Source organism: Carettochelys insculpta, chromosome 27 (genome assembly GCF_033958435.1).
Source record: "Carettochelys insculpta isolate YL-2023 chromosome 27, ASM3395843v1, whole genome shotgun sequence".
Taxonomy (NCBI): Eukaryota; Metazoa; Chordata; order Testudines; family Carettochelyidae; genus Carettochelys; species Carettochelys insculpta.
Genome location: NC_134163.1, coordinates 14,241,909 through 14,265,272, shown reverse-complemented (window position 1 = coordinate 14,265,272; position 23,364 = coordinate 14,241,909). Strand labels below are relative to the sequence as shown.

The window sequence follows — 23,364 nt, the reverse complement described above, 5'->3', positions numbered from 1 at the left end:
TGGGGGGCGGGCTGGGGGCGGTGCCAGGGACGGAGGGGGGGGCGGGCCCGGGGCGGGAGCGGAAGGGGAGGAGGACGGCCGCGGAGGAGGAGCGCGGCGGCGGTGGCGGCGGCGGAGCCCAGCGCTCGGGGAGGCCGGCGGAGGGGCCCGCTGGCTCCGGCCCCGCAGCGGCAGGAGGCGGAGCGGGGGGCGCCGGCCGCCATGTGGCTGCAGCAGCCGCGGCGCGGGGTCCCCTAGGGGCCGATCGCGGGGGGCGGGCGCGGCCCCTTCTCGCCCGGACGCCCCCGGAGCGGCTCGGCGGGGCAGCAGCGCTCGCCGGGGGCCGCCGGGCTGCGCCGCTCGCTGCGCGCTGCGCTCTGCGCCTGGAGAGCCCCCGCGCACCGCCCCTGGCGCGGCGAACTTGTTGGACTTGTTTTTCCGGCGGCCGCAGCGCGGCTTTGGGGGGGTGCGGGGGGGGGGCGAGTTGCTGGGGGGGTGGGGGGCAGCCTGCGCGGCTGCAATTTTCAAAGCTCCTGCCCCAGCGCAGCCTCGGGGGCGAGGTCCTGGGGAGCCCCACACCGGGCCGGAGTTCCCCTCCTGCGCCGTTCCCCGGTTCTGGCCCGCCCCCCCCCCCGGCTGAGTGTTATTTCCCCCGTGGAAGGCAGGGCTGTTTCCTCGGGCTGCCCCCGGAGATATGGCCATGGTGGCTGGAGGCTGGGGAGACCCGAACGGAGACACCAACGGGGTGGACAAGGGCTACCCCAGGACCTCCGAAGAGGACTCGGTGTCGCCCCAGGGCGGGACGAGCGACCCGGAGCACGGGGACGAGGACAAGCCGGGCATCCAGGTGGACTGCACCGTGTGCGGGGACAAGTCCAGCGGGAAGCACTACGGGGTCTTCACCTGCGAGGGCTGCAAGAGCTTCTTCAAGCGCAGCATCCGCAGGAACCTGAGCTACACCTGCAGGTAGGGGCTCACCTGGCGCTGGGGGGTCGGTCCCCGCTTGGGGCCTGTGAACGCCACCGCTGGGCTCAGAGGCCGGGAAGGGCCCCGAGAGGTTACTGAGTCCAGCCCTTGTCCTCTGGGCAGGACTCGACCATCCCTGACAGGTGTGTGTCTCACCTGCTCCGCAGCCCCTCCAGTGGAGGAGAGTCCACCACCTCCCTTGCCTTGGGCCTGCCCCTGCGCGGCCCTTTGCACCAGCGCCTGGCCTCTCCTGCAGTCCCTAGTGCAGGATTTCCTGGTGGCTAGATTTCCCATCTCCCCCTAGTGCGGCCGCTGATGAACTAATGGTGGTAGGTACAGTTCTCTGCCAAGGTGTAGCGGGCGTTGTTATGAATCATTACCATCACCGGTGCCTCCGTTTTAATAATGTGAGAGCGGCGGCTAATTTGAAGCGAAAGCACAAATCCCCATGTGTGGCAGGGCTTGAGTCTCCCCTCGCTCGGGTGTCAATCAGGCATAAGGCCGTTAACCGGGTGGCGGAAACGGATCGGTGGCTTTGGCCATTCCTAGAAAAACAATATGCCTCAAGGCCGAGGAGTAAATGCCAGGCAGGCCTGGGCTGACGTGTATGGATGGTACCGTAACGTGTTGTGTGCTAGGCATGCATGCAAATCAAGGTTTGCATTATGGTACCAGCTAAACAACTGTAAGTTACCGATGCCGTAAGAATGACTACCTCCCAGCGTGAGTACACAAGCCATCTCCTTGGTATTGTATCTGAGTGCCGACATTAACAGAAATAGTCCCTCACAGGCCTGGTCAGCCGAGAACCAAACGGGATCAAAGATCGAGTTGCGTTGCTGTGTTTATCTTGCAGTTTCCTACCCCATCTCCTCGTAGCTGCATGGTCCGGATTCAGTCTTCCCTAGGAACAGTTCAGGACCTGTTTTCATCTGGGCAGAGGGGAGGGGCTGGATCTCATTCTAATGGTCCTTCTTAGTGTGGTTTTGTGAAACTGATCTTCCAAACCGCGCGTGCAGGAAATTAACCCGGCAGATCTTAAAATTAGTGCCGTGTTTTTCGTCCCCTGCTCTTTGGGTTTTGGAGCAAACCTTTAGTGTGTGGACGCAACACATTCAGTGAAACTCTGCTTTGTCGTGTGTGCAGCTGGAGAATGTTACTTACCTGCCTGCAAAGCGGCTGTGAGAGCTACCCATGAAGAGCACTAGAGGGGAGCTAGGCGTTCCTTTCCTTGAAGAAAGCAGTCCAGTAGCACTTTAAAGACTAACAAAATAATGTATTAGGTGGTGAGCTTTCATGGGACAGACCCACTTCTTCAGACCATAGCCACACCAGAACAGACTCAATATTTAGGGCACAGAAGACCAGTCTGTTCTGGTGTGGCTGTGGTTTGAAGAAGTGGGTCTGTCCCACAAAAGTTCATCACCTAATAAATTATTTTGTTAGTCTTTAAAGTGCTACTTGACTGCTTGTTTGTTTTGATAGTAAATAGACTAGCACGGCCTTCTCTCTGTTACTTTTCTTGAAGACTGGGTCTGTGTATCTTACTGAATGTGCCAGTGTCCTGAGCCATAGAGAGGACAAATGAAATCCAAAGGACTTTCATCGCAAAGAAAGAAGACGGGTCATCAGTGTATTTTTTTTTCGCCTTTTGGCCTTGCCCAAACATCATAGGGTTCTTTAAACCAGTGGCTCTCAGTCTGATTTGTCTTGTGACCCTCCTGCCCCCAGATTTGACTCCCCTCAAACCACTTGCTTACAAAATCAGGCATAAAAATGCAAATGGATCACAACACATGATGACAGAAGAATGTCTGACTTTCTCCTTTTTACCCAATAATTATAAACTAAATCAAGTGGAATATAAATATTGTACTTATTGCAGTGCGTAATGTACGTAGAGTAGTATCAGCAAGTCATACATCATCTGTGTGAAAATTTAGTTTGTTCCGGCTTTCTTAGTGCTTTTTATGTAGCTTATTGTAAAACTAGGCAGATAGCGAGATGGGTGGGTGTACCCCTGGCTGGGAACCCCTGCTTTAAACGTGCCTAGGTGTTTATCCTGTGTTTGCCGCTGTGGTGTCAGAGCACGTATTTAGGGGTTAATGTATTCCCTTCCAGCTCACCTTAACGCAGGATGAAGTATGTTCCTTAGATCATAGGCAGTGCTTAGTCCTGTTGTGTGCTTCCTTAAAGGAGTCACAGCAGCAGCCGCCAGCCAAAATTGCTCTAATTTGAATTAAAAAAAAACTGGGTTGGCTTCAGTTGAGTTCTTGTGCTCAATAACGATATGTCCTAATTGCATAATCAGCACACTACATGCCTCCTGTGTTTGCACATTTTTTGTAGAGCTCCAGTCATCTAGGGGAACTTGCTAAGAAAGTTTGGCTTGAAATACAGCTGTTTGCAGTTTTAAAAGAACATAAAAAGCACCGTCCTTTTGCCTGTTTTATCCTTTCCTGTAGCTCGAGGCCCAGGCTGGTGTGGCTCCGGCTCAGGTTTTGGTCTGGGCTGCCTGAATGGAATTGGACCCAAAGCACTCTTCAAGCCATGGTTTGGCTGCAGTGGGGTTCTGCCCTGCTTTGCAGAAGGAATTGTGATACAAGCTGCAGCACAAACCGCTGTAACAGGGCCCTGGGATGCAGCCATGATCTGATGTTTGGATTTATCACTTCTCACTAGAATCACTTTATCAGCAACACATTTTGAATGTGTTAAACACAGTGGCGAGGCGCAGGGTAAATTAATTCCAGTCTGAGTGGCTGTCGAGTCCTGGTGTGGCTCTTCTCTGGAATCATGGAAAAATTAGGCTGTTTGTGTCAGAATTGCATGGGATGAGCAAATGCTTTCACTTGCAGCAGCTCAGGTGAGATTTTGCAGGTTGCCTGGCCATGGTGCCTGATTTACGTTTTCCCTCCCCACCACCTTTTGCTCGATCGTGCATTATTTTGCCAGCAATGCCCTTGAAAATATAAAGTCAGAGCCCACATGCTGATCATTTGCATGCTTTTATATCCTCCTGCCTCTGCCTCTTCCCTCTGGAGAACCTAAGGGGCAAATTCGCAGGCACGTAATGCACGCAGCTGGAGCAGGTTTTCCGAAGAGCTCAGCCCCTGGCTGCTCCGGTTGTATCACTTCCTGCAGGGCTCCCTCTAATTTTTTCCATCTCTGGGCAGAATAAATGTTGTTCTGTGCTCCGAGGCCTGTGTGGATGTGCACCACCCGTAGAAACACACGCTGCCAGCTGTGGGCGCTCTGCCAATCACACATGCTCCGCTTACAGGGAGCACAGACTTACAGCTGGGTTTTTTCCAAAGACCTCCACTCCCCCCATGCCGAACGCCTTAGAAAAGTGGGTTGCTTATTTTACTGCCTGAATGGGAGCAGACCCCTTATGAAAATCAGGCCCCGAAGGGGCGACCGTCGTGTCCTACTTCTGCAGGCGCAAAGCTCCAGGCAGCACTTTGCAATCAGATTTGAGGGCAAGGGGCGGGAATGCGCACTGAGTGCACATGGTCAGATCTGGGGAGTATTTGAAACCTTCCTTGCCACCCCACCATCAGTGTTCCCTGTAAGCTCAGTGCTTGTGGGGGTAGGGGGAGGAAGAGACACAACACCCAGGAGAGAGTCAGGTGCCGACCAGTTGATTACCAGAGTGCCCACAGCTGGCAGCCTGGGTTTCTACTGGTGGTGCACATCCGTGCATGCCTCAGCGCAGATAACAAAATTAGAGGGAGCCCTGCTCACCATGTACATCTCTTAATTACAACAACACACTCCAGCTGGTCGTAAGTAGGGCGAGAAATGCCTGTGGCTGAAGAAGGCCCAAGCGTCTGTACTACGTGTGTTCCAGCCACATGTCGCATGCCTGCCAGCTCCGGATTCTGGAGAGACTCTCTGGGTAGCAGCGTTCCCTGGAAGCTGAGCGCTTGGGCAGCCGCTCAGGAGAGAGTCAGGTGCTGCCCAGCTGTTTAGCAGAGTGCCCCCAGAGAGGTTTGTGTTTCTAGTGGTGGTGTGCGTCACACTCGCCTCAGTGCATGTAAAATTTATTCTGCATCTGCGTGGAAAAAAAACCTGCGCACAGATGGAAGAGATTAGAGGGAATGCTGCTGGGTAGCCTTCCCTCGTGGGAGAGCAGCACCCTGGGTTCCCACCTTTAAGGTGTGCGGCTTCACAGCTCTGGCTGTGAGAACATGCTGCTCAGAGCACGAAGGTGAAGGCTGATGGGGTCTGATGGTGCAGAAAAGGGCTGTAGAGCTAACAGAACCAGGAGCTGCCGAACTCTTCCTCCTGGCGCTGCTTCAGCAAAACACTTCAGCACGTGCTTAAATTTGAGCCTGTAAATCTGCTCCTCCCTACTTGTCAAAATGCTTTACACGCGCAAGTCGCCATGGAGTCGGTGGAATATCAGAGTGTGCCGGAGTGCTTTGCAAAATCCGGGCCGAAGACTTTCAAGGGGCTTAGGACCAGTGGTCTTCCAACTTCCCCCCTCCTTGTGCGGAATAAATTTTATGTGTGGCTAGAAATGCTGCTGGGTGTGGGCAGTCTGCTAATCAGCTGGACAGCACCTGAATGACAATTGCTGGGGTGCAGAGAGTGATGTAACAGTGGCTATTGTGAGGGGGTGTCTCCCCTTCCTTCCCTCTCTTCCCTGGACAGCCCTGAAAATCACGCATGTCAACAAGGCCATAGGCATGAGACCGGGGTCCCTCTAATTTTTTTTCCATCCTTGGGTGGAATGAATTTTACGTGTACCAAGGCATGTGCAGATGTACGCTGCTGGACGTGGGCGCTCTGCTAGTCAGCTGGGCGGCACTTAAATCTCCACTGGGTGGCTGCCCGAGCACGCAAGGAGCACTGCCTGAGACCCATGGCAGTAAGTGGTGAGTCCCTAGTCCCTGGGACAGCAAACCACAGGCTCTCATGAGGCGGGGATTATTCTCGCCCTGTTACCAGCGGGGCAGGTTAATGAGTTGTGTGTGCTGGGCAGAGCCGTGACCCCTTCCCCTCCTGCCTGGAAAGGGCCCTGATACTCTGGTAGGAAATAGCTGGAATTCCTGGCGCGTCTGGTGGAAGGGGCTGGGGAAGGAGGAGGGCTGGCTCAGCTGTTTTCACTTTAACTCCCTGCCCCTTCCTTCCAGCTGCACAGGAAGCTTGCCCTGCCGGGGTGGCAGCGGGAGCAGCTCCCACAGGATGGGGGTGAGCCCCTTTCCCCAGCAGGGGATTGTTAGGGATGCTGGGCCCCATTTGCCCTGGGCCGGCTCATCCTTAGGCCCTGAATCTGTAAGAGCACGTGTGTGCTGAAGCATAAGACATACTTTCCTTTTGGGGTGGGGCGGGGGGTGGCTGGCTCTGTGCTGGGCCTCTGCCAAGTAGTGAATTTCATCCAAGAGTCACAGCAAGCGGTAGCTCGGGGCAGTTTTTGCCCCCAGGAGAGCCACTCAGAAAAGCACAGTTTGTGCCTTGCTATCTGTATGTACAGCACCTGGCGCAGGAGGGCACCAGTTTCTGCTGAGGCTGCTAGGCCCAGGTCTAACACAATACAGTGCTCAGCCCTGTCGGTCTAAAAGTACCCCTCTGGCTCCTGTTCCTGGACCGTCTGGGCCTTTCAGAACCTCCAATGTAGTTGTCTTCCCCAGGCCCCTGTGCAGTAGGGCGCTGCTGTCCCCCTTCAACGGGGAAACTGAGGCACAGTGTGACCTGGCCGAGGTCCCACGAGGGAGCCTGTGACTGGAACCCCAGTCTGGTGCCCTGTGGCCCTTCCCCGGCCCCCGCATTTAACTGTCCACACCCACTTCGGCTAACCCCGGCCACGTTTCCTTGTCCCCGCAAGGTGCGCTCGGCGCTGTCTGGCTCCCTGGTAACGGCGCTGTTGTTTGCTCTGCCCGCAGGTCTAACCGGGACTGCCAGATCGACCAGCACCACCGCAACCAGTGCCAGTACTGCCGGCTGAAGAAGTGCTTCCGCGTGGGAATGAGGAAAGAAGGTAAAGAGGCCGGCTGGTTCGCACACGCTGCAGCTGGGCCCCGGCGGGTGGCGTCTGGCACTTGCCTGAGGGGTGCCGGGCTCGGGCGGAGCAGGTTGACGTCGGGGCGCTCTGGAGGTTGGACGGGGGGCAGAGCAGGCTGCTGGGTCTCGCTGGCTCTTGCTGCTATGGGGCGTGCAGGGGGACTTGCGCCTGCTGCTGCCCTGTGCCAGGCCCCTGGTAATCCCCCGAGTCGTGTAGCTTGGGGGGGATTCCTTCAGGGAAGGGGTGCAGTGGGAGCGGGAGGGGGCTGGAGTGGGGGTGAGGGAAGGGTTGCCCTGGGTCCCTCATCCCCCTAGGGATGGTCCTGCCTGCTGGCCAGCCAAGCATATCTGGCATGGGGGGATCTCAGCCAGTGGGAAGGGGAGTAGCTGGCTCCTGTGTCCACTGCCTCCCACCCAAATGCTGCCATGGGGCACAGGATGGGTGTGGGGTGCTGGGCTAGCCTGCTAACAATAGCAGTGTGGCTGTTGCAATGCAGGCAGCAGCTTAACTAGCAGTCAGAGTCAAACAGAGTCCAGTCCTGCGGGGCCAGAGCTCTGGGTGGACGTACCCCTCGAGGCCAGAGCAAGCTGGCGTAACTTAGAGCGACCCCTGGGCTGCTCTGTCTCTGCCGATAAGCTGTGACCAATGCCGAGGTGAGGAGAGAATGAGGGAGGGGCTCCCTGCTGCCCCTAGGCAGAGTGTAGTTTGGTCTCTCACCCCCCAGGTGCATCGATGCGTCCGGAGCTGCGTGCTGTGGGCTCTTGGGGCTGGACTTTGCAGCAGATCTCCGCTCCCATTTAGGTGGCTTAATAAAGCCCAGGCGTGTGAGTCCTCAGGCCAGGGGGAGGCTGGCGGCCAATCCCCAGGCGTGCTCAGCAGCTGGTGAACGTTCCTGAGAACTCGCTGGCCATGTGCCTTGGTGACCTCTGGAAACTGAGCGCTGTGGCAAGTCAGGCCCCTGGGGTGGGAGTTAGAGCATGGCTCTGCCGTTGCTTGGACGGGTGGGTGGGATTCTTTAAACCCTGCTGGTTCCCTGCAAGTAAACTCCCTTGTGCACTGCCAGGAAAGGGCCTGTCTCCCCCGGCGGGTGCCCCTGCCAGGAGGGGAGATCACCTGCTGGGGCAGAGCCACCCTGATGGCCGGTCCCACATCTCCCAGCCGGCAGGGCGTGTTCTGGGAAGGAGCAGGTGCCCGCACTCCCGCTGTCCTGGCAGCTCGGCGCTCGGGCAGCAGTGCAGCGCCCAGGTCCTGCGAGCTGGTGTGAGTGGCAAAGGGATCCCTGGGGCGCTTGGCGAGGAGGGACCTGGTGGAGGGGTCCCACCTGCCACGTGATTCCTTCCCCCCACGCGACTCCTCCCTGCACCACCCGTAGCCTGCTGGAGGGTTGGGACAGCTGCCCCTCGGCCCGGGCCCCACCCTCTCCCCAGTCGTGCTCCCTGACGCTGCTTGGAGGGACTGTCAGGGGGCCTGGTGCTACTGCAAAGGGGTCAGCTCCCCCATGCCCACTGGCTGCGGTGGGGGCTGGGGAAGTGGAGCAAAGTGGCCCCCCGCTCCCCAAGTGCTGGCTGCGTTGCTCTCCTTCCCCCTGTTGCTGCCGGTGAGTTGGGGGGGCCCGACCTCTGCTGCAGGCACCAAGCGCCTCCCCCATAGCCTGCTGGACCACCCAGAGGCTCTGGTCTCAGGGCTGGTGGCCCGTTGCCCATCCTGCCCGTAGCAGCTGGTCTGGGGTCATGTGTGGGGTCCTCCCACACCTCATCCTTGCTTGTAACCTAGGAGGCTCCCCCATGAGCTGCACCCCCAGAGCACTGAGGGGCCCACACCCGACGGGGAGAAGGGAGAAGTCCCCCGCAATGCACCTCTCCTTCCCTCAGACTGAGCTGCCACCGGTTTGCCTTTTGTACCTGGCACAAGCTGCTCGCCAGCTGCTCCAAGCCCAGGTGAAAGAGGTTGCAGCAGAAGAGGCTGTCTCTGGATCAGATTCCCCACCAAACGGCCCGCAGAGCTCAAGGCGTGCGCTTCCCCGAGATGTGACTGGACATGTTCTGGGGAGGGCTGGAAGCTCCAGGCCTGATCCCTGTCTCGCTCTTGCACCAGGCTTGCACGGGGGCTGCGGAATGCCTCCTGCTGGTGCCTCTGGAGCATAGGCTCAGATTTTGTAATCAGCATTAAAACCAGCCCTGGAGCTGAGCAGGGGTCCCGCTAATATTTTCTCTCCATGGGCGGAATAAACTGTGTGCTCCCAGGCATGTACAGATGTGCACCACCCGTAGAAACACAGGCTGCCGTCTGGGGGCGCTCTGCTCATCAACTGAGGAGCACCCGACCCTCTCCTGGGCGGCCGCCCCAGCGCTCAGCTTACAGGGAACGCTGCTGGGGGTGGGTTAGGGGAGTCGGGACTCTGTTGCTCCTCTTGGGAAGTTACAGTCCCCCCTCCAGTTTACAGCAGTTCAGGGTTTTGCCCCCCAGGCATGGCGCAGGGTTGATAATGTGCCAAGCTCTGCCGTTGGAAGGGCCGGTCTCGTTTGCAGTTTGATGCCAGCAAGACTCCTTTGAAGTCAGTGGTATTGCACCCAGGAAACCAGGGGGAGGATCTGGCCCTTCCTGTGAGGTCTTGTGCAGCGCACCTGTGCCCTCGGAGCTGGCCAGGAAAGCTCGTGCTGGTGGGGGGGCAGCTCTGGAATCGCTGCTGCCGCGGGATCTGGGCACTGCCATGGTTGTCACGGCAAAATCCCGGTCTCAAGGCAGAACCCTAACCCAGTCCTGCCCTTGGGCGGCTAATGTTCCCGTCAGACAGGTGGTGTTTGTTTTGAAAGCCAGAGCCCTGGCTAGGTGCGGTGAGTCACCTGGCGCCTTGGGCCAAAGCGCCTGACCTACCAGCGCGAAAGGTTGCAGATGGAAACTGAGACGAACTTCGGCTAATCCTGTGCAGTTCCAATATTGACTCACTTATGCAAATTTCCGGGGCACTCGTTGGGCGGGGGGGAGGGCGCACAGCCACGCAGGTGGTGTTGGCATCTGTTCGCCTGATCTCGGGCAGCGTGTTGCACTCAGAGCAGAACGGGAAAGGTTTTAAAGCATTTCTTTGGTCAGTTCTCCAACGTTTCAGAGTTGGAAAGCACGGGAGGCTTCATGGGCAGGGCCTGTCTAATTTTTTCCTTCCTGGGCAGAATAAATTTTGTTCTGTGCACCAAGGCTGGCATGTGCACCACCCATAGAAACACAGGCTGCTATTCGTGGACACTCTGCTTATCAGCTGGGCAACACCTGACTCTCCTGAGCCGCCGGCCAGGCGCTCAGCTCACAGGGAACGCTGCTTGTGATTCAGCACCCTCCAGTCTCTCTTGAATGCAGGGGCCCTGGTTGGACCGGGAACTCCTGTGCACCTTGGCAGGGAGACGGTCAGTGGAACTGGGAGGTGGCTCGCTTAGCAAGCTCGCTCCCACGATCAGCAATTTCCCGGGGTCACTCCTTGTCTAAGGCAGCAGTGACACTCGGAGAGGAGCTGCAGTGTCTCACGCTGAAGTGGGACGTTTCCATGGAGAGTGAGAAAGGGGTTGTAGGAAGCGGTGAAAGGAACCAGGAGTGTTAGAAATCCTCATGCTCCAGGGCAGGCGCCCCGGGGGTCAGGAAGGAATTTCCGCATGTTGTCCTGGATTACCCGCTGCAGCTTGGTTTGGCCAGTGCCTGAGACCCCTGCAGGAAATGGGCCAAGGGTCCGATCCCGTCTGGCCATTCCTTCGCTTCATCAGAAGCGTTTGCGGGAGCGATAGTTTGTTCCGGGTGCTCCACTTGTGGCCCCACTTGCCTGATTTTTCCAAGGGGCTGCTGCAGCCATGGTTTCTCAGGGAGCCTGGCGGGTAATTACCGGCGAGCATGGGGGTTTCACTGGCCCCTCGGGGGTTGCTTGGGAAGGGAAGGACAAAAACAGAATCTTGCTGCAGAGCTGGCCCGTCCGTAGGATGAACTGGAGAGGCTGCCTCAGCCCCTCGTGCTTTGGCGGGGCCCCATAGCAGCAGCCCCACTGACCTATGGACAGTTGGGACGGGGGGTCAGCTGGGGATGAGGGCTGGGCAGGGTGGACGCAGCAGGGGTGGGAGCAGCTGCCTGTTCTGCGCTCCTGCACCTTGCAGTGGTCCTGGACCCTGCAGTGGTCCTGGACCCAGGGGGCAGGGTGTGTGTTGGGGGGGCGTTTCACCTGCATTTGTGAGATCTGGTTCCATTCTTGGTGCCCATGACAGCCGGCTCCTGGGCCGTTCCCCTGAGAGAGGGGCGCTGGACTGCGACTCAGGAGATCTCGGTTCCCTCTCCCTGGCTCTGCCACTGCTTTGCTGAGTGACCTTGGGCAAGTGTTTTCCCCACTCGGTGCCTCAGTTTCTCCATAAGCCGCACTTGGAGCCCTAGGTCACAGGGGCCCTAATTGAAGTACCCAAGGTGGAAAGTCACAGCTGTTGCAGTGGGCAGCTCCCACCTTGCTGTGGACAAAGTGCGAGGGTGGGTCTGCCTCGCCGTGGGGTGTTTGCTTCTCAGCAGGCGGCGGGAGAAATGTAACTGGCGGAGGGAAGCAATATTAGGAGCAAGGCATAATTTTCTCCTTCCAGGGGAGCCGGGACAGCCTTATTGTCACGTATCATGATTTAGAGCTCTCATTTAAGTGCAGCGGGAACAGCCCATAAATTAATTACTGGGCTGTGGGGGGAAGCAAACAGTCAGGGTTAACGGGGGCTGAAGGATAGCTTTCTGAGCATGCAATTAGGAGGAGGAGCACCTCCAGGGTTAACGAGTTTACAGAAGATGGATGTTTCCAGGGCAGAGAAATGATTGTGGCTGGAGAATGACCTTGGCTACTCAGTCTTAATACAGAGCAGAGACGGGGTGGGAGAGCTGCTTGGAGGTTAGAAAGCCAGGCTCTCCCTGCAGTCTGGAATTCTGCGTGCTGATGGAAGACGAAATCAGCTGGCCCAGATGATCTACAGATTCTTTAACCAGCTTGCAGACCCCCATTTCTGTATCTCCGGGGGCTCCTTACCCTGAATCCCAAGCCAGCAGCATTGTTCCCCATAAGCTGAGCGCTTGGGTGGCTGCCTAGGAGAGATTCAGGTGCTGCCCAGCTGATTAAGAGAGCGCCCCGAGCCCGCAGCCTGTGTTCCTACTGGTGGTACGCACCCCCTCAGGCCTTGGTACCTGCCACAAAATGTATTCTGCACATGGATGGAAAAAAGTTGGCAGGAATGCTGGCCAGCCATCCCTCACGCTCCTGTCTAGGACTGGTGCTAATGGCAGACCTATCGTCAAAGCTGTACGTGCTCTGGCAGAAACCTAGGGGCCTGCATCTGTCTGCCCGAGTCCTTCAGTGCCCTTTGCTACAGCCCCAGGGCTGTGGCTTATCTCTGGGGCTGGGCGTCCGGGTACAGGTCATTAGCAGCGGGGGTGGGGCGATGGCGCTGTGCTGCCGAGGAGGTTTATCTCCTTTTCAGATGAATGGTTCCAGTGTGTGACTGGCCGGGGCGGGTCAGGTGCCTGTCCCCGGGCTGGATAACAACCCGCTGCTGGTACTAGGGAGTGGAGCGCCGATGGCAGAGGGTCCTGCAGCGCCCCCAGCAGGGTGTTCTAGCTCCGTCCCAACTGATCTTAATGAGGCGCTGTGGAGCAAGCGCTGCTCAGGGTGGTGGGGCGCCGGGTTCTGTCCCCAGCTCCGCCAGGGAGCTCTCGGGTAACTTGCAGCGAGTCTCTGCTCCGCTCGGTGCCTCAGTTTCCCCTCCCGCCTGGTGCCTGTCCAGACTGTGACAGGGCCCATGCTGGATTGGATGTGGGTACGTGCAGTTCCAAGCCTGCCGGGCCCTGATCTCTGCTGGGGCCTTGGCAATGCGACTGTAATACTAACAATAGCCACTGCCTTAACTGATAGACACCTCTGGGGTGGGGACCAGTGTGGCCTGTCAGCTGAGCACTCGGGCAGCTGCCCGGGAGGGATTCAGATGCTGGCTGGCTGACGAGCAGAGCGCCGGCTGCGTGTGCGTCTGCGGGTGGTGCGCATCCGCACATGCCTCGGTGCACGTAAAAGTTATTCCACGCAGGGAGCGGGAAAGATTAGAAGGAACCGTGCGCACTCCAACAGCCCAGGGCAGGGTGTTGCCGTGGGGGACCTAATCTCTCCTCTCGCTCTCTTCCCAGCTGTCCAGAGAGGCAGGATCCCCCCTTCCCACTCCAGCGCCAGCCCTACCGCCATGCCCAGTGGGGAGTATTTCAACGGGCAGCCGGTCTCGGAACTCATCTCCCAGCTGCTGCGGGCGGAGCCCTACCCAGCCGCCCGCTATGGCTCGCAGTACGCCCAGCAGGGCAGCGTGATGGGGATCGACAACATCTGCGAGCTGGCGGCCCGGCTGCTCTTCAGCACCGTGGAGTGGGCCCGGAATATCCCTTTCTTCCCAGACCTGCCTGTCTCAGACCAGGTGGCTTTGCTGCGCTTGAGCTGGAGTGAACTGTTCGTCCTCAACGCCGCACAGTCGGCACTCCCGCTGCACATGGCCCCCCTGCTGGCCGCGGCCGGCTTCCACGCCGCCCCCATGTCCGCCGACCGCGTGGTGTCCTTCATGGACCAGATCCGGATTTTCCAGGACCAGGTGGAAAAGCTGAACCGGCTGCAGGTGGATTCTGCGGAGTACAGCTGCCTGAAAGCCATCGCCCTCTTCACCCCAGGTGAGTGGTGCCGGCGTGCGGCTCGCCGCTGTGATGTGACGGCCAGAGGCCGGCAGCTGCACTGACCCGGCAAGAGCCAGGCCCTGCCACCCCAAAGCTGCAGGCAACATAGACAAGGCAAAGGAAGGAGCATTACTCTGAGTCTCCAAATGGGAGGCTGAGGCAGAGGGAGACAAAGAACCAGGTTTTTAAAGGTCTTCAGGCGTGTGAGATTTTTAGCTGCAGCCAGGCACTTAATTCCGTCAGTACCGTTACAACTCTGGCTCTAAGTGACTTGCCCAGGTCGTTCCCCCCGCCCCCGCCCAGAGAGTCAGTGGCAGAGGTGGGCCTTGAACCTTGGTCCGTTGTAGTGGCCTGAGATGTTCTCCAGCACCCCTGTCGGCTGCAAGAGGAGAATAGCACCGGTAACGTCAAAGCTGCTCCCGTCAGCACCAGATCCCTTAGCTATCTGTCCGTTTCAGAGCTGCTTCCCTTAACGGTCAGAAAGGATGCAGCCCCATGAGACGCTGCAAGGAGGGAAGCAGGGCTTCCGGTAAGCTGAGCGCTGGGGCGGCCGCCCGGGAGGGGTTCAGGTGCCACCCAGCTGATTAGCAGAGCGCCCCCAGCTGGCAGCCTGTGTTTCTGTTGGTGGTGCACGTGCCGTGCCTTGGCGCACAGAACAAAATTTATTCCACACCTGGATGGACCCAGCGGGCGGGAACGCTGGATGGGAGCTGCCCTGGAAGTCAGACTTAGTGCTGCACTTCAGTGGTGACGCTAATGGTGGCTCAGCCAGCTGGGCAATGAGACCTCCCGCCCACGCCAGAGCCATCGGCCCTGTGACGAGGTGCGTGCTGCCCTGCTTGGGGAAACGGGGCTTCCCGCTGGCAAGCCTCACTCGGACACCGGCGTCCTGCTTGGTGCAGGAGGGGCGACCGGCTGCCCTGAAAATGGTTCTTGCTGGGTGTGGCACAGTTGTTGTTCCCCCCGCCCCCCCCAGCTAACCAGGCAGCCTCTGCCCAGTACAGCCTGAGAGCAGAGCCTTGGAGTTGTAGTTAATGTCTGTCCAGGCTCACTGACTGGCGGTGGGGGAGGAAGGGGCTACTGCCCTGGAGTTTGGTAACCCTGACTGTTGCTACTGTGCCCCAAGCCCTTTGAAGCACTGGCAGAGTCCCACGTGGCATTGGGGGCTGCTGGAGTAGGTGCAGCCTGCTCTGGGTGGCGCTGGCGGGTCTGGGAGAAGCTAGCCACAGCCCCACCCCTTCTGGGAGAAGCTAGCCCCCTCCCCCTTGCCCAGGGGCCCGGTGAGACTGTCGGTCCCACTGGCTTCAGTTCCCTCCTCTGCCACTGACTGTCCTGTGTAACCATGGGCAAGTCACTTGGTGCCAGCCAGGCTTCGTCCCTGAGTTCTGTAAAATGGGGATAAGAGCAGTTCCCTGGCACCCGGTGGTGCTGTGAGGGTTATGATATTAAAGACGATGAGGTGCTTGTGTCGTAGCAAGGCCATCCAAAGAGGTGGGTTAGCATGTGGGGCGGCTGGGCGGGTTCTGCAGCACTCCCTGCAGCTGTGTGCAAAGTGACCCTCGTTCACTGAGCTTCAGGGTGTGCTCCACGGCCCATTTCTTGTCCCTGCCTGGGGACGCTCCCGGGTTGGTACAGCTGCGATTTGCAGAGGGGTTTATGGAAGGTCCTCGTCCAGCTTCCTCCGATGCGCATTCGGATTTGGCTTGGAGGAGTCCCAGCCTGCGCCTCCGGGTGCTCAGCTGCTGGGGGTTGTATGTGGCCCCAGGAGCCGTCAGGTGTGCCAGCCTTGTTGGGGACGGAAGAGCCTTGCAGTGAACATTGCTGGCACCTAACTGAAGATCAGGTTGATGGGCGCCTGGCACAGAAAGTGACCGTGGAACCCAAGTTGTGTCGTGTTTCAGTGGGACTTAGGTTCAGAAGTTACGTTTGTTTCAAAGGGCTTCGGGGTGCCTAATTCCCATAGGTGTCTGCCCAAAAGTAGCCACCCCCCTTGCACATCCCATGAGCAAGGCGCCTTTCCCACAGGCGGAGACGCTCCATGGGATGCGCGTAATGTTTAAGCTCTGGCTGGGTCCATTGGGACCGGGGAACTGGACAAGATATATCAGAGCCCTTGCCTGAAGAAGGGAAAGCCTCCTTCCATCTGTTAACAGGGCAGCCCAGTGCCAACGGTCCGTCCCTTCAACAGCCTCTGCAGCTGTGCTAGTGGTTTGGGTGGCCTGTACGTCCCCCGCAGGAGTAACAAGGAAGGATCCCATGTAATGTTCCCTCTCTTTCTTTTCACCCATCCACATGTGGAATAAACAGTGTTCTGTGTGCCGAGGCACGTACGATGTGCACCACCCATAGAGACACAGGCTGGGGGCGCTCTGCTCATCAACTGGGCAGCACCTGCATCTCTCCTGGGCAGCCGCCCAAATGCTCAGCTTCCAGGGAGTGCTGCCCCTATGTGTTCCTCGCGTCCGAGTCCCAGCGGTGCTGGCGGGGAAGCCCCTCCCTCCTGAAGACAAGGACTTGATGGCCCTTTAAAGGGGTTATAATTTAATCTCCAATTATAGCTCGTCAGCCAGTCAGCTGGTTCCCTTGCCCTCTGCCAGCTCACCTTGCTGCAGCGTCCTGGCCCTCTGGCTTGTAGCATTTCCATTAGAACCTCATTCCCGCTGCCCCCTCGTGGTTGGATTAAGCAGCTGCGGGGCTGTTTGTATTTTGCAGGGGCCAGAAGGCAAAATGCTGGGCTTGGAAGAGTGAGGCCCGTGTCCCAGGTGACGGGAAGCCAGTGGTTTGATTTAATTGTGAAATGGGACAGGAAGGTCAAGGGAGCTGGAGATGCAGGGTGGGTGTCTGGGCGGTGCCAGAGAACGTGAAGGTCTAGGACGAATGGTCTCACTAATCTTTTCCATCCATGCGCAGAATAAATGTTATTGTGCGCACCGAGGCCTGTGTGGATGTGCACCACCAGTAGAAACGCATGTTCCCGGCTGTGGGTGCTCTGCTAATCAGTTGGGCAGCAGCCAAATCTCTCCTGGGTGGCTGCACAAGCAATCAATGTACAGGGAACGCTGTCTAGGGCCATTTAGTAGGACATATAATACAAGGCAGCTGCCTCTCTCCTGCCCGGCTGCACACGGGGCTAAGAGCCCTCGTCCCACACCGTTTCAGAGGCTAGTTGCGTTGCAGGATCGGGACCCAGGCTTTGGACCAATCTCCTGGCTTAACTTTACGCCTCTTCCCCATTCATACTGCAGCAGCACGGCCACTGTCAGAGCCAGGCAGCCAAATTCGACCGGACGCCCTGCCCTTTTCTAGCCAGGAGCGAGCGAGGCTTATTTTGCAGCCTGAGTTTGAACTGTGGTGCTCTGGCAGCTCCCCCTGGCCCCCGCGGGTGCTCAGAAACGCATTTTCAGATGGAGTCGCTGGTTTTAGGCAGGCTCGAGTTTGGCTGCTGAGCTCGATCCCTGGCAAAGGCCTGTTTTTTCCGGAGATGTCCGGGTCTTACTACGGCTAAGGGCTGTCCTGGATCCTGTCCACCTTTAAAACCGGTTAGTCTTCACTGCAGGATTAGCCCGGGTGATTGGCACCTGGGTCTGCGGCCCTGTTAGCCTGCCCCAGCTGTGAGCTCCAGCATGACAGTCCCCCCTGGATTCCCCTGTCTTCACTGACTTTGTGCTGCTGCTTACGGTGGCTCTGACCCGAGGCATGTCGCCTGAGGCTTGTTGCGTTGCTGTTCGCCGAGCCACTCGTGAACTGTGGGAGAATTTGCCTGTCCTGGGCATGGCGGAGAAGTGGCTGGAAGGCATCGGTGAATCTTCACGCAGCTGGTTTAGTCTCCATCCTCCCTGCAACGTGTGAGAGTTTCCAGGCTCATGCTCCGTGGGTGGTGGGTGAAAGCCCGGCTGGGGAAGGCAAGCCAGAGGCCACGCCCTCATGCACCCAGGCACTCTCAATCCCAGCATGATCCTTTCTGGTCACTTGAAGGGCTGGGGCTGCTGCTCTGCAGCCCGTCCTTGCCAGAAGACGGGAGTACAGGCAGTTTTGGGACGGCAATGTCTTCCCTCAGCTACGTTTCCCTCTGCCCCACCCGGCTGTAAACCGCCCTCCAGCTGGGCCGCACAGCCAGGGGTCGTGAGCAGCTCGACCCAAACGTTTTGGCCTAAATTGCTCTGTTCTAATCCATCTCTAAGCCAGCCCGGAGCTCAGTACCAAGGCGTAGGGCTTGGCCGGCCACCCACAACGCCAGATCTTTAAAGGCAATTTGAAGTCCCCAGCCGTAGGGCCCTGAGAATGAGCCTGGCCATAAGGATGGCCAAATTGGCTCAGGTCAAAGATCCCCCTAGGGGCAGAAAGCTCAGTTCTCCCCTGCCCAGCACATGCCTGGCAGGTGCCGGTTCACCAGCCATCCCCAGCAGAACCATTTATTTGCAACGGATAAACTGCGGTGTGCGCTGAGAGGGAAGATAACTTTGTACTGGCTTTGGGTGCATCTGAGTTTGCTTCAAGCTGCACTGTGGGGATTGTGGCTGGTTTGGGGGGAATTGTCCCCTAGCTCAGCCGCACCTTCCTCTGGCTCGGCCAGGATCTGAGCCATGCTGTTGAGTGAGTCTGATCTGGGGTCACTCTGCCTGCCTGGTCAAGGAGCAACTGGGCTCAGCTCATGAGCAATTGCCTGTTGATTTCAGCCTCTGCACGGCCGCCTTAGAAAGCCGTCTGGGGCGGGCGGGTGCCCTGCGTCAGGCGCCAGCTGGTAAATCAAAGAGAACCTGCCAGCGTGTCTGCCTCGGCTGGCTGGGGCACGACTAACGCCACAGGGAACCGGCGCCCGGGTGGCAGCTGCCCGGCTGCGGGATTGTGTGTGGGGCATCTTGGGGCTGCCGCCTGCAGTGGGAGCTGCCAGCTGGCCCTGGGGTTAAACCGAACCTGGGAGCCGCGCTGCTCCTCCGGGAGAGCTTGTGTCGTGGGGCGGGGGCGGGTGGCGCAGGGTGCTCTAGGCAGGGAGTTTTGTCACCCTGCTGGCACGTGACCGGGCTAATCCCATGCTCTTGAGAGTGCTTTGCACCGGAGTGCACGAGTCGCAGGGGCCCTGTGGTAGAGTTGGGGAAACTGAGGCATGGGATGGCCATGTGACTTGCACCGAGAGGCTCCAGGGGCAGAGCCAGGAATTGAAACCCAACGCAGGTCCCTTGCATCCAGGACAATTCTTTCCACTAGGAAATGCTGTCAGACTCGGGCCCTGCTGTAGCCGAGGGAGGGCTGGGAGCTTGTGCTCGGGGAGCTTGCCATGTTCATCCAACTCTCTCGGAAAGCGCGGAGGTCCGAGGGCGAGGGGATGGGATCTGAGGTAGGTAGAGCCAGCACTGCCTGTCCCCTCCTGCGCTGCTGGCCCTGGGCCTGGCCAGGCTACCTGCCACAGGCCTGGTTCCTCTCCCTTGCCCTGGCAGAGCAGGAGGGTTTGGCTGGGGAGTGAGCAGCTGCGAAGTGCAGGGCGACTGACGAATTGGCCAGTGTGGGGTGTCTTGGGCCATGGACGTGGGGCTTCCAGTGGCCCCCTGTTGCCCTAGTCTCAGCCAACCACCTCTGCATGCAGCGCTGATCCCCCTCGAGTGTTGGGGGTAGCGCTGGGCTCCTTAATGGGATAACTGTGAGCCACGTAACAACCTGTCCGAGATGATAAAATCCAGCAGGACTCTTGTCTGTGTTTGCACTGCCCAGCGCTTGGTCTGTAGCGTTCCCTGTGAGCCGAGTGCTGGGGCCTCTGCCCAGGAGTGATTCAGGTGCCGCCCAGCTGATTGGCAGAGTGCCCACAGCTGGCAGCCTGTGTTTCTATGGGTGGTGCACATCCGCACAGGCCTCTATGCGCAGTACATTTATTCCACACAGGGATGGCGAGAGTTAGCGGGGACAGGGATGGTCTGCAGGGCCAGTGAGAGGTGCTCTCTCCTGTTAACGGTTCTCCCTTCCCTGCCTTTTCCAGATGCCTGTGGCCTCTCGGACGCTGCCCACGTAGAGAGCTTGCAGGAGAAGGCGCAGGTGGCGCTGACGGAATACGTCCGGTCCCAGTACCCGTCTCAGCCCCAGCGCTTCGGCAGGCTGCTGCTGCGGCTCCCGGCGCTCCGGGCAGTGCCGGCGTCGCTCATCTCCCAGCTCTTCTTCATGCGACTGGTGGGGAAGACGCCCATCGAAACGCTCATTCGGGACATGCTGCTCTCGGGGAGCACGTTCAACTGGACGTACGGGTCGGGGCAGTGAGAGAACCCCCCGGAGGGACTGAGCTGTTCCTGCGAGGCCAGAGGCTCGGCCCTGCACCCTTCTCTCCCGGCCGGAATCGCCCTGTGTCAAGTTAGCTAGTGACTCGCCCCGGTGCTGCCTCCAGCTCGCCACCCACCTCCCCAGAGACAGCTCAGCCCAGGAGTCGAGCCCTGTAGCTTGCTGGGGTGACTCCTCCGAGCGCCGGGGGTGACGGCCCTGGACAGGCGAGGACCGGAACCAAACAGTGAGCAGTTTGGACTCGACCTTTACTTTTAACTTCTTCGGAACCCTCTCTGAAGGCCAGAGAGACCCGAACTCCAGTCCACACAGCGCAGGTGGGCAACGGCCGTGGGCTGTACCGCTGCTCTGCCGTTGCCTCGGAGTTCATCTGGGGTGGCCGCGGCTGCAGCGCCGCCTCCGTCTGCGTTTGAGCTGGAGGCCAGCAAAAGGAGCCGGCGGCCGTCTCTGGCTGTAACGCTTTGAACCCTGGCAACTGTCCCGGGGGAAGTGACCCAGGTTCCGTGTCTGCTTCGCCGCTGGCAGACGACGATGGGCGGCAGCAGAACTGTGCAGCATCCAGTGGGTTAAAGCCCCCGGATCCTGGAAGGGGGAGGAGGCTGCCGCAGTGGGGTGGGGAGGTGGGAGGGGTCACGTCGGGTGGGTCCCTGCACCATTTTGGCTTCCCAGGCCCCAGGGACCATATCTGAGCAGCTGCCCCCAGGCCCGCTGCTGTCTCGCCTGCAAGGACGAGGTAGAACCTGGGTGCTGGCCAGGCTCTGAGCCAAGCTGCTGGGCTCCCTGGGCCACAGAGCAGATCCGCCCTGGCCGTCCGTGGAGTTGGAGCTCCCTGGCCTGGCACTTTGAGCTGCCTGCTCCCCTCGGCTCCTGCGACTGACGCTTCCAGGCTGCTCAGCTGGAATCCGCCTTGGCTGTAGCTGTACGACGCCTGGCCTGGCCCAGCCCGACCACAGTGTGTGTGTATGCATGGTGGGGGCTGTAGTCCTCCACCCCATCCATTTCACCACTCCCACCAGTCCCTCTCCACCTGTGACCCGCCAGGGAAGGTTAGTAGCCACTCACCGCCGAAGACTCTGAGCTGGAGGCAGCACTGCTCCCCCAGTTTTTTTTTCCTCCAAACGTGGCTCTTTCCCTCGCTCGATTCTGCTGAGCCTCAGAGGGACGGCACAGAGCTCTTCAGTTGCTTGGAGGCTGCCAGCGTCGAAAGGGGAGGGACCCGAGGCAGGACCCCTTTGCCCAGCGAAATCCGTAGCAGCCTGCCATTCTGAGAGCTGGAAGAGGAGGTGGCTCAGTCAGTCGTTGCCAGGGCAGGGCTGGCCTAGGTTCAGGGTTATGGGCTGTGCCACCAAGTGGAGCACGACTGTTCAGTTGTGTTATGAAAAAAATCCTGTTCTAGCCGCAATGGCTGGTACCCGTGGGAGTTGCTGGGGCTCTGGGCGGAGCTAGGCAGCTCGGGGGCAGATCTCGTTCCTCTGACTGTCTGCTCTGCCCCACTAGGCCGAGCTGTTCCCCAGGGATGCAAGCTTGATTCTCCTCGCTAGGAACAGGCGCCACGTGGATGGCTGATGGCTGTGTAACCAGAAGGGAGCTGGCTGGGCAGAGAGGTGCTTGTTTAGAGGGAGTGCTGATTCTAACGGGGTGGGCAGAATCAGCCCCAGGGGTCGGATCTGGCTTGCTGAGCGTTTCTCTCCGGCTCACCGGGCTGGGTGGCAGCGTGTGCGTACTTACAGCCAGCAGCGTGTGGTCAGCCGCCCCCCCGGCACTGTGCGCTGCCTGCAGCCAAGCTGCTCCTAGGCTTCTCCTGCCAGCAGCGCGGAGGGGGAGGGGAGAGGGTAGTGCTGAAGTCAGGGGGTTCCCCTGCCCCTGTGTCCCATCCCTGCAGAGCCGGGGCCGGGAAGGAGACACACAGCGGAGCTGCTCCAGGCTGAAGCGTGGCTGGTGAGTGACTCAGGAGTGCAGAGCCAGGGAGGGGAGACAACGGACAGGGACAGATTTCCCTGACGGAGGCAGAGGGCGGCTTCTCGCAGAAACGTGCCCAGCAGTGGCCAGTGCGCAGTGTCACCGACACCCCCCCGTCTGTGCCACGCACACACACACACACTGCAGCACACGCTCCATCTGTGCCACGCAGTCCGTCTCTCGCACACCGTGTTCTCTCTTTCACACTCACGCACTTTGTCTCTCTGTAACACCCGACCCTGCCTCTTCTGCTCCAGGCCTGGACCCGGCCCGCAGCCATACCAAAATTCTCAGAGTCGCCCCTCTGAGAAAATTATTGCCCACCCCTGTTCTTAGCAGCTCACTGAATAGAGATGCTGCTGGCGAAGGGGGCAGTGAGAAAAGCACCGGCCTCTGGCCGTGCGCCCTGAGGGTAGGACTGAACTGCCTGGATTTTGAGTGTTTACCTCCCCCCACTTCAGTGTACATCACAGGAGACTTCTCAACACTGCAGCCGCATGACTCTTTACTCCAAGCTCCCCGAACCCGCCTGTCAAGGGGAGATCTCCGCTCCTTCCCTGCTGCAGGGGGGCCCTGACGAAGGCTGCATTAAACACACGGGCCCGTGCTGGGTTTTCAGAGGCTGGAGAAACAGCTGCTTTGCAGCCGCCTTGCAGAATTTAACTTGCATGGGTGCAAGGTGTCTGGGAGATGTGAAATGCTAAATATTACGATGACACAGTCCTGTCGCTGAAGCTGTCTCCCCCTGGGAAGGCGAATAGGACCCCGAACCTGAATTTTCCAAGCGTGACTAGGGATTTTGGGGTCTCCACCGTGAGGTGCTTTCAAGGCAGGTGCCGGACAAGCTGTGAAAGAATAACCCTCTTGGAGGCGTATTCAGGCTTTCAGAAAAGGGGCCCCCAAAATCTCTAGTTGCCCTGGAAAACAAACCAACCCTGGATTCTGCTGTTCTATGCAAAGAGCCTTAACACTAAACCCGATTGCACTTAATCTGCAAGAGCAGCCGCTTCTTGGGCACCCAGAGGCCCTGGGGGAGCTGACCCCCACCCCATGGCAAAACCAGCTCAGACCGACCGTGCTTGAAAGGTTTGACTCACATTGGGTGCCACGAAGGGAGTTTGCAGACATAACTGCTGAGTCGTGTGGGGGAGACGACCCAGCACCCCGGGTTCCTGGCGGGTCAGGAAATGCGTTCTCCTTGCTGCTGGCGGACTGCTGGGCTCCAGGTCAAGGCGCCGGGACAGCGTGGCTGCAAAGGCCTTCTTGGAAAGGGTTTAGCCAAAGAGTAACAGAACAATAAAAGTGTGTTTTATGCCCTGTTTGGTGCCTTCTGCAATACCTTTGACAGGACACGGTAACGCAGCCTGAACACCTGCCCTCTGGCTCATCGTTGGTTAAGCTGGGGGTGGGGGGCAACATTCTCTGCCACTGCTGCCTGAGTGTGATGAAGTTTTGGGGATTACAGTGGATGGAGGCTGGTTATGGGTCAA

The 23,364-nt window shown here is 58.9% G+C and overlaps 1 protein-coding gene across 1 annotated transcript; it reads left to right on the top strand.

Moving 5' to 3' along the window:
- Positions 1-490: 490 nt before the first annotated feature.
- NR2F6 (nuclear receptor subfamily 2 group F member 6) lies at positions 491-23,193 on the top strand. The gene is made up of 4 exons (XM_074977970.1): positions 491-945; positions 6,837-6,931; positions 13,127-13,651; positions 19,623-23,193. The coding sequence occupies exons 1-4, from the start codon at positions 674-676 to the stop codon at positions 19,895-19,897; spliced, it is 1,167 nt and encodes a 388-aa protein (XP_074834071.1). The 5' UTR covers positions 491-673; the 3' UTR covers positions 19,898-23,193.
- Positions 23,194-23,364: the final 171 nt, after the last annotated feature.

Excerpts from the sequence above, each read along its gene's own strand:
- NR2F6 (XM_074977970.1), top strand. The coding sequence starts at position 674 with ATGGCCATGGTGGCTGGAGGCTGGGGAGACCCGAACGGAGACACCAAC. Across the intron at positions 6,932-13,126 it reads CGTGGGAATGAGGAAAGAAG|CTGTCCAGAGAGGCAGGATC; the intron begins GTAAAGAGGCCG and ends CTCTCTTCCCAG. Across the intron at positions 13,652-19,622 it reads CATCGCCCTCTTCACCCCAG|ATGCCTGTGGCCTCTCGGAC; the intron begins GTGAGTGGTGCC and ends TGCCTTTTCCAG.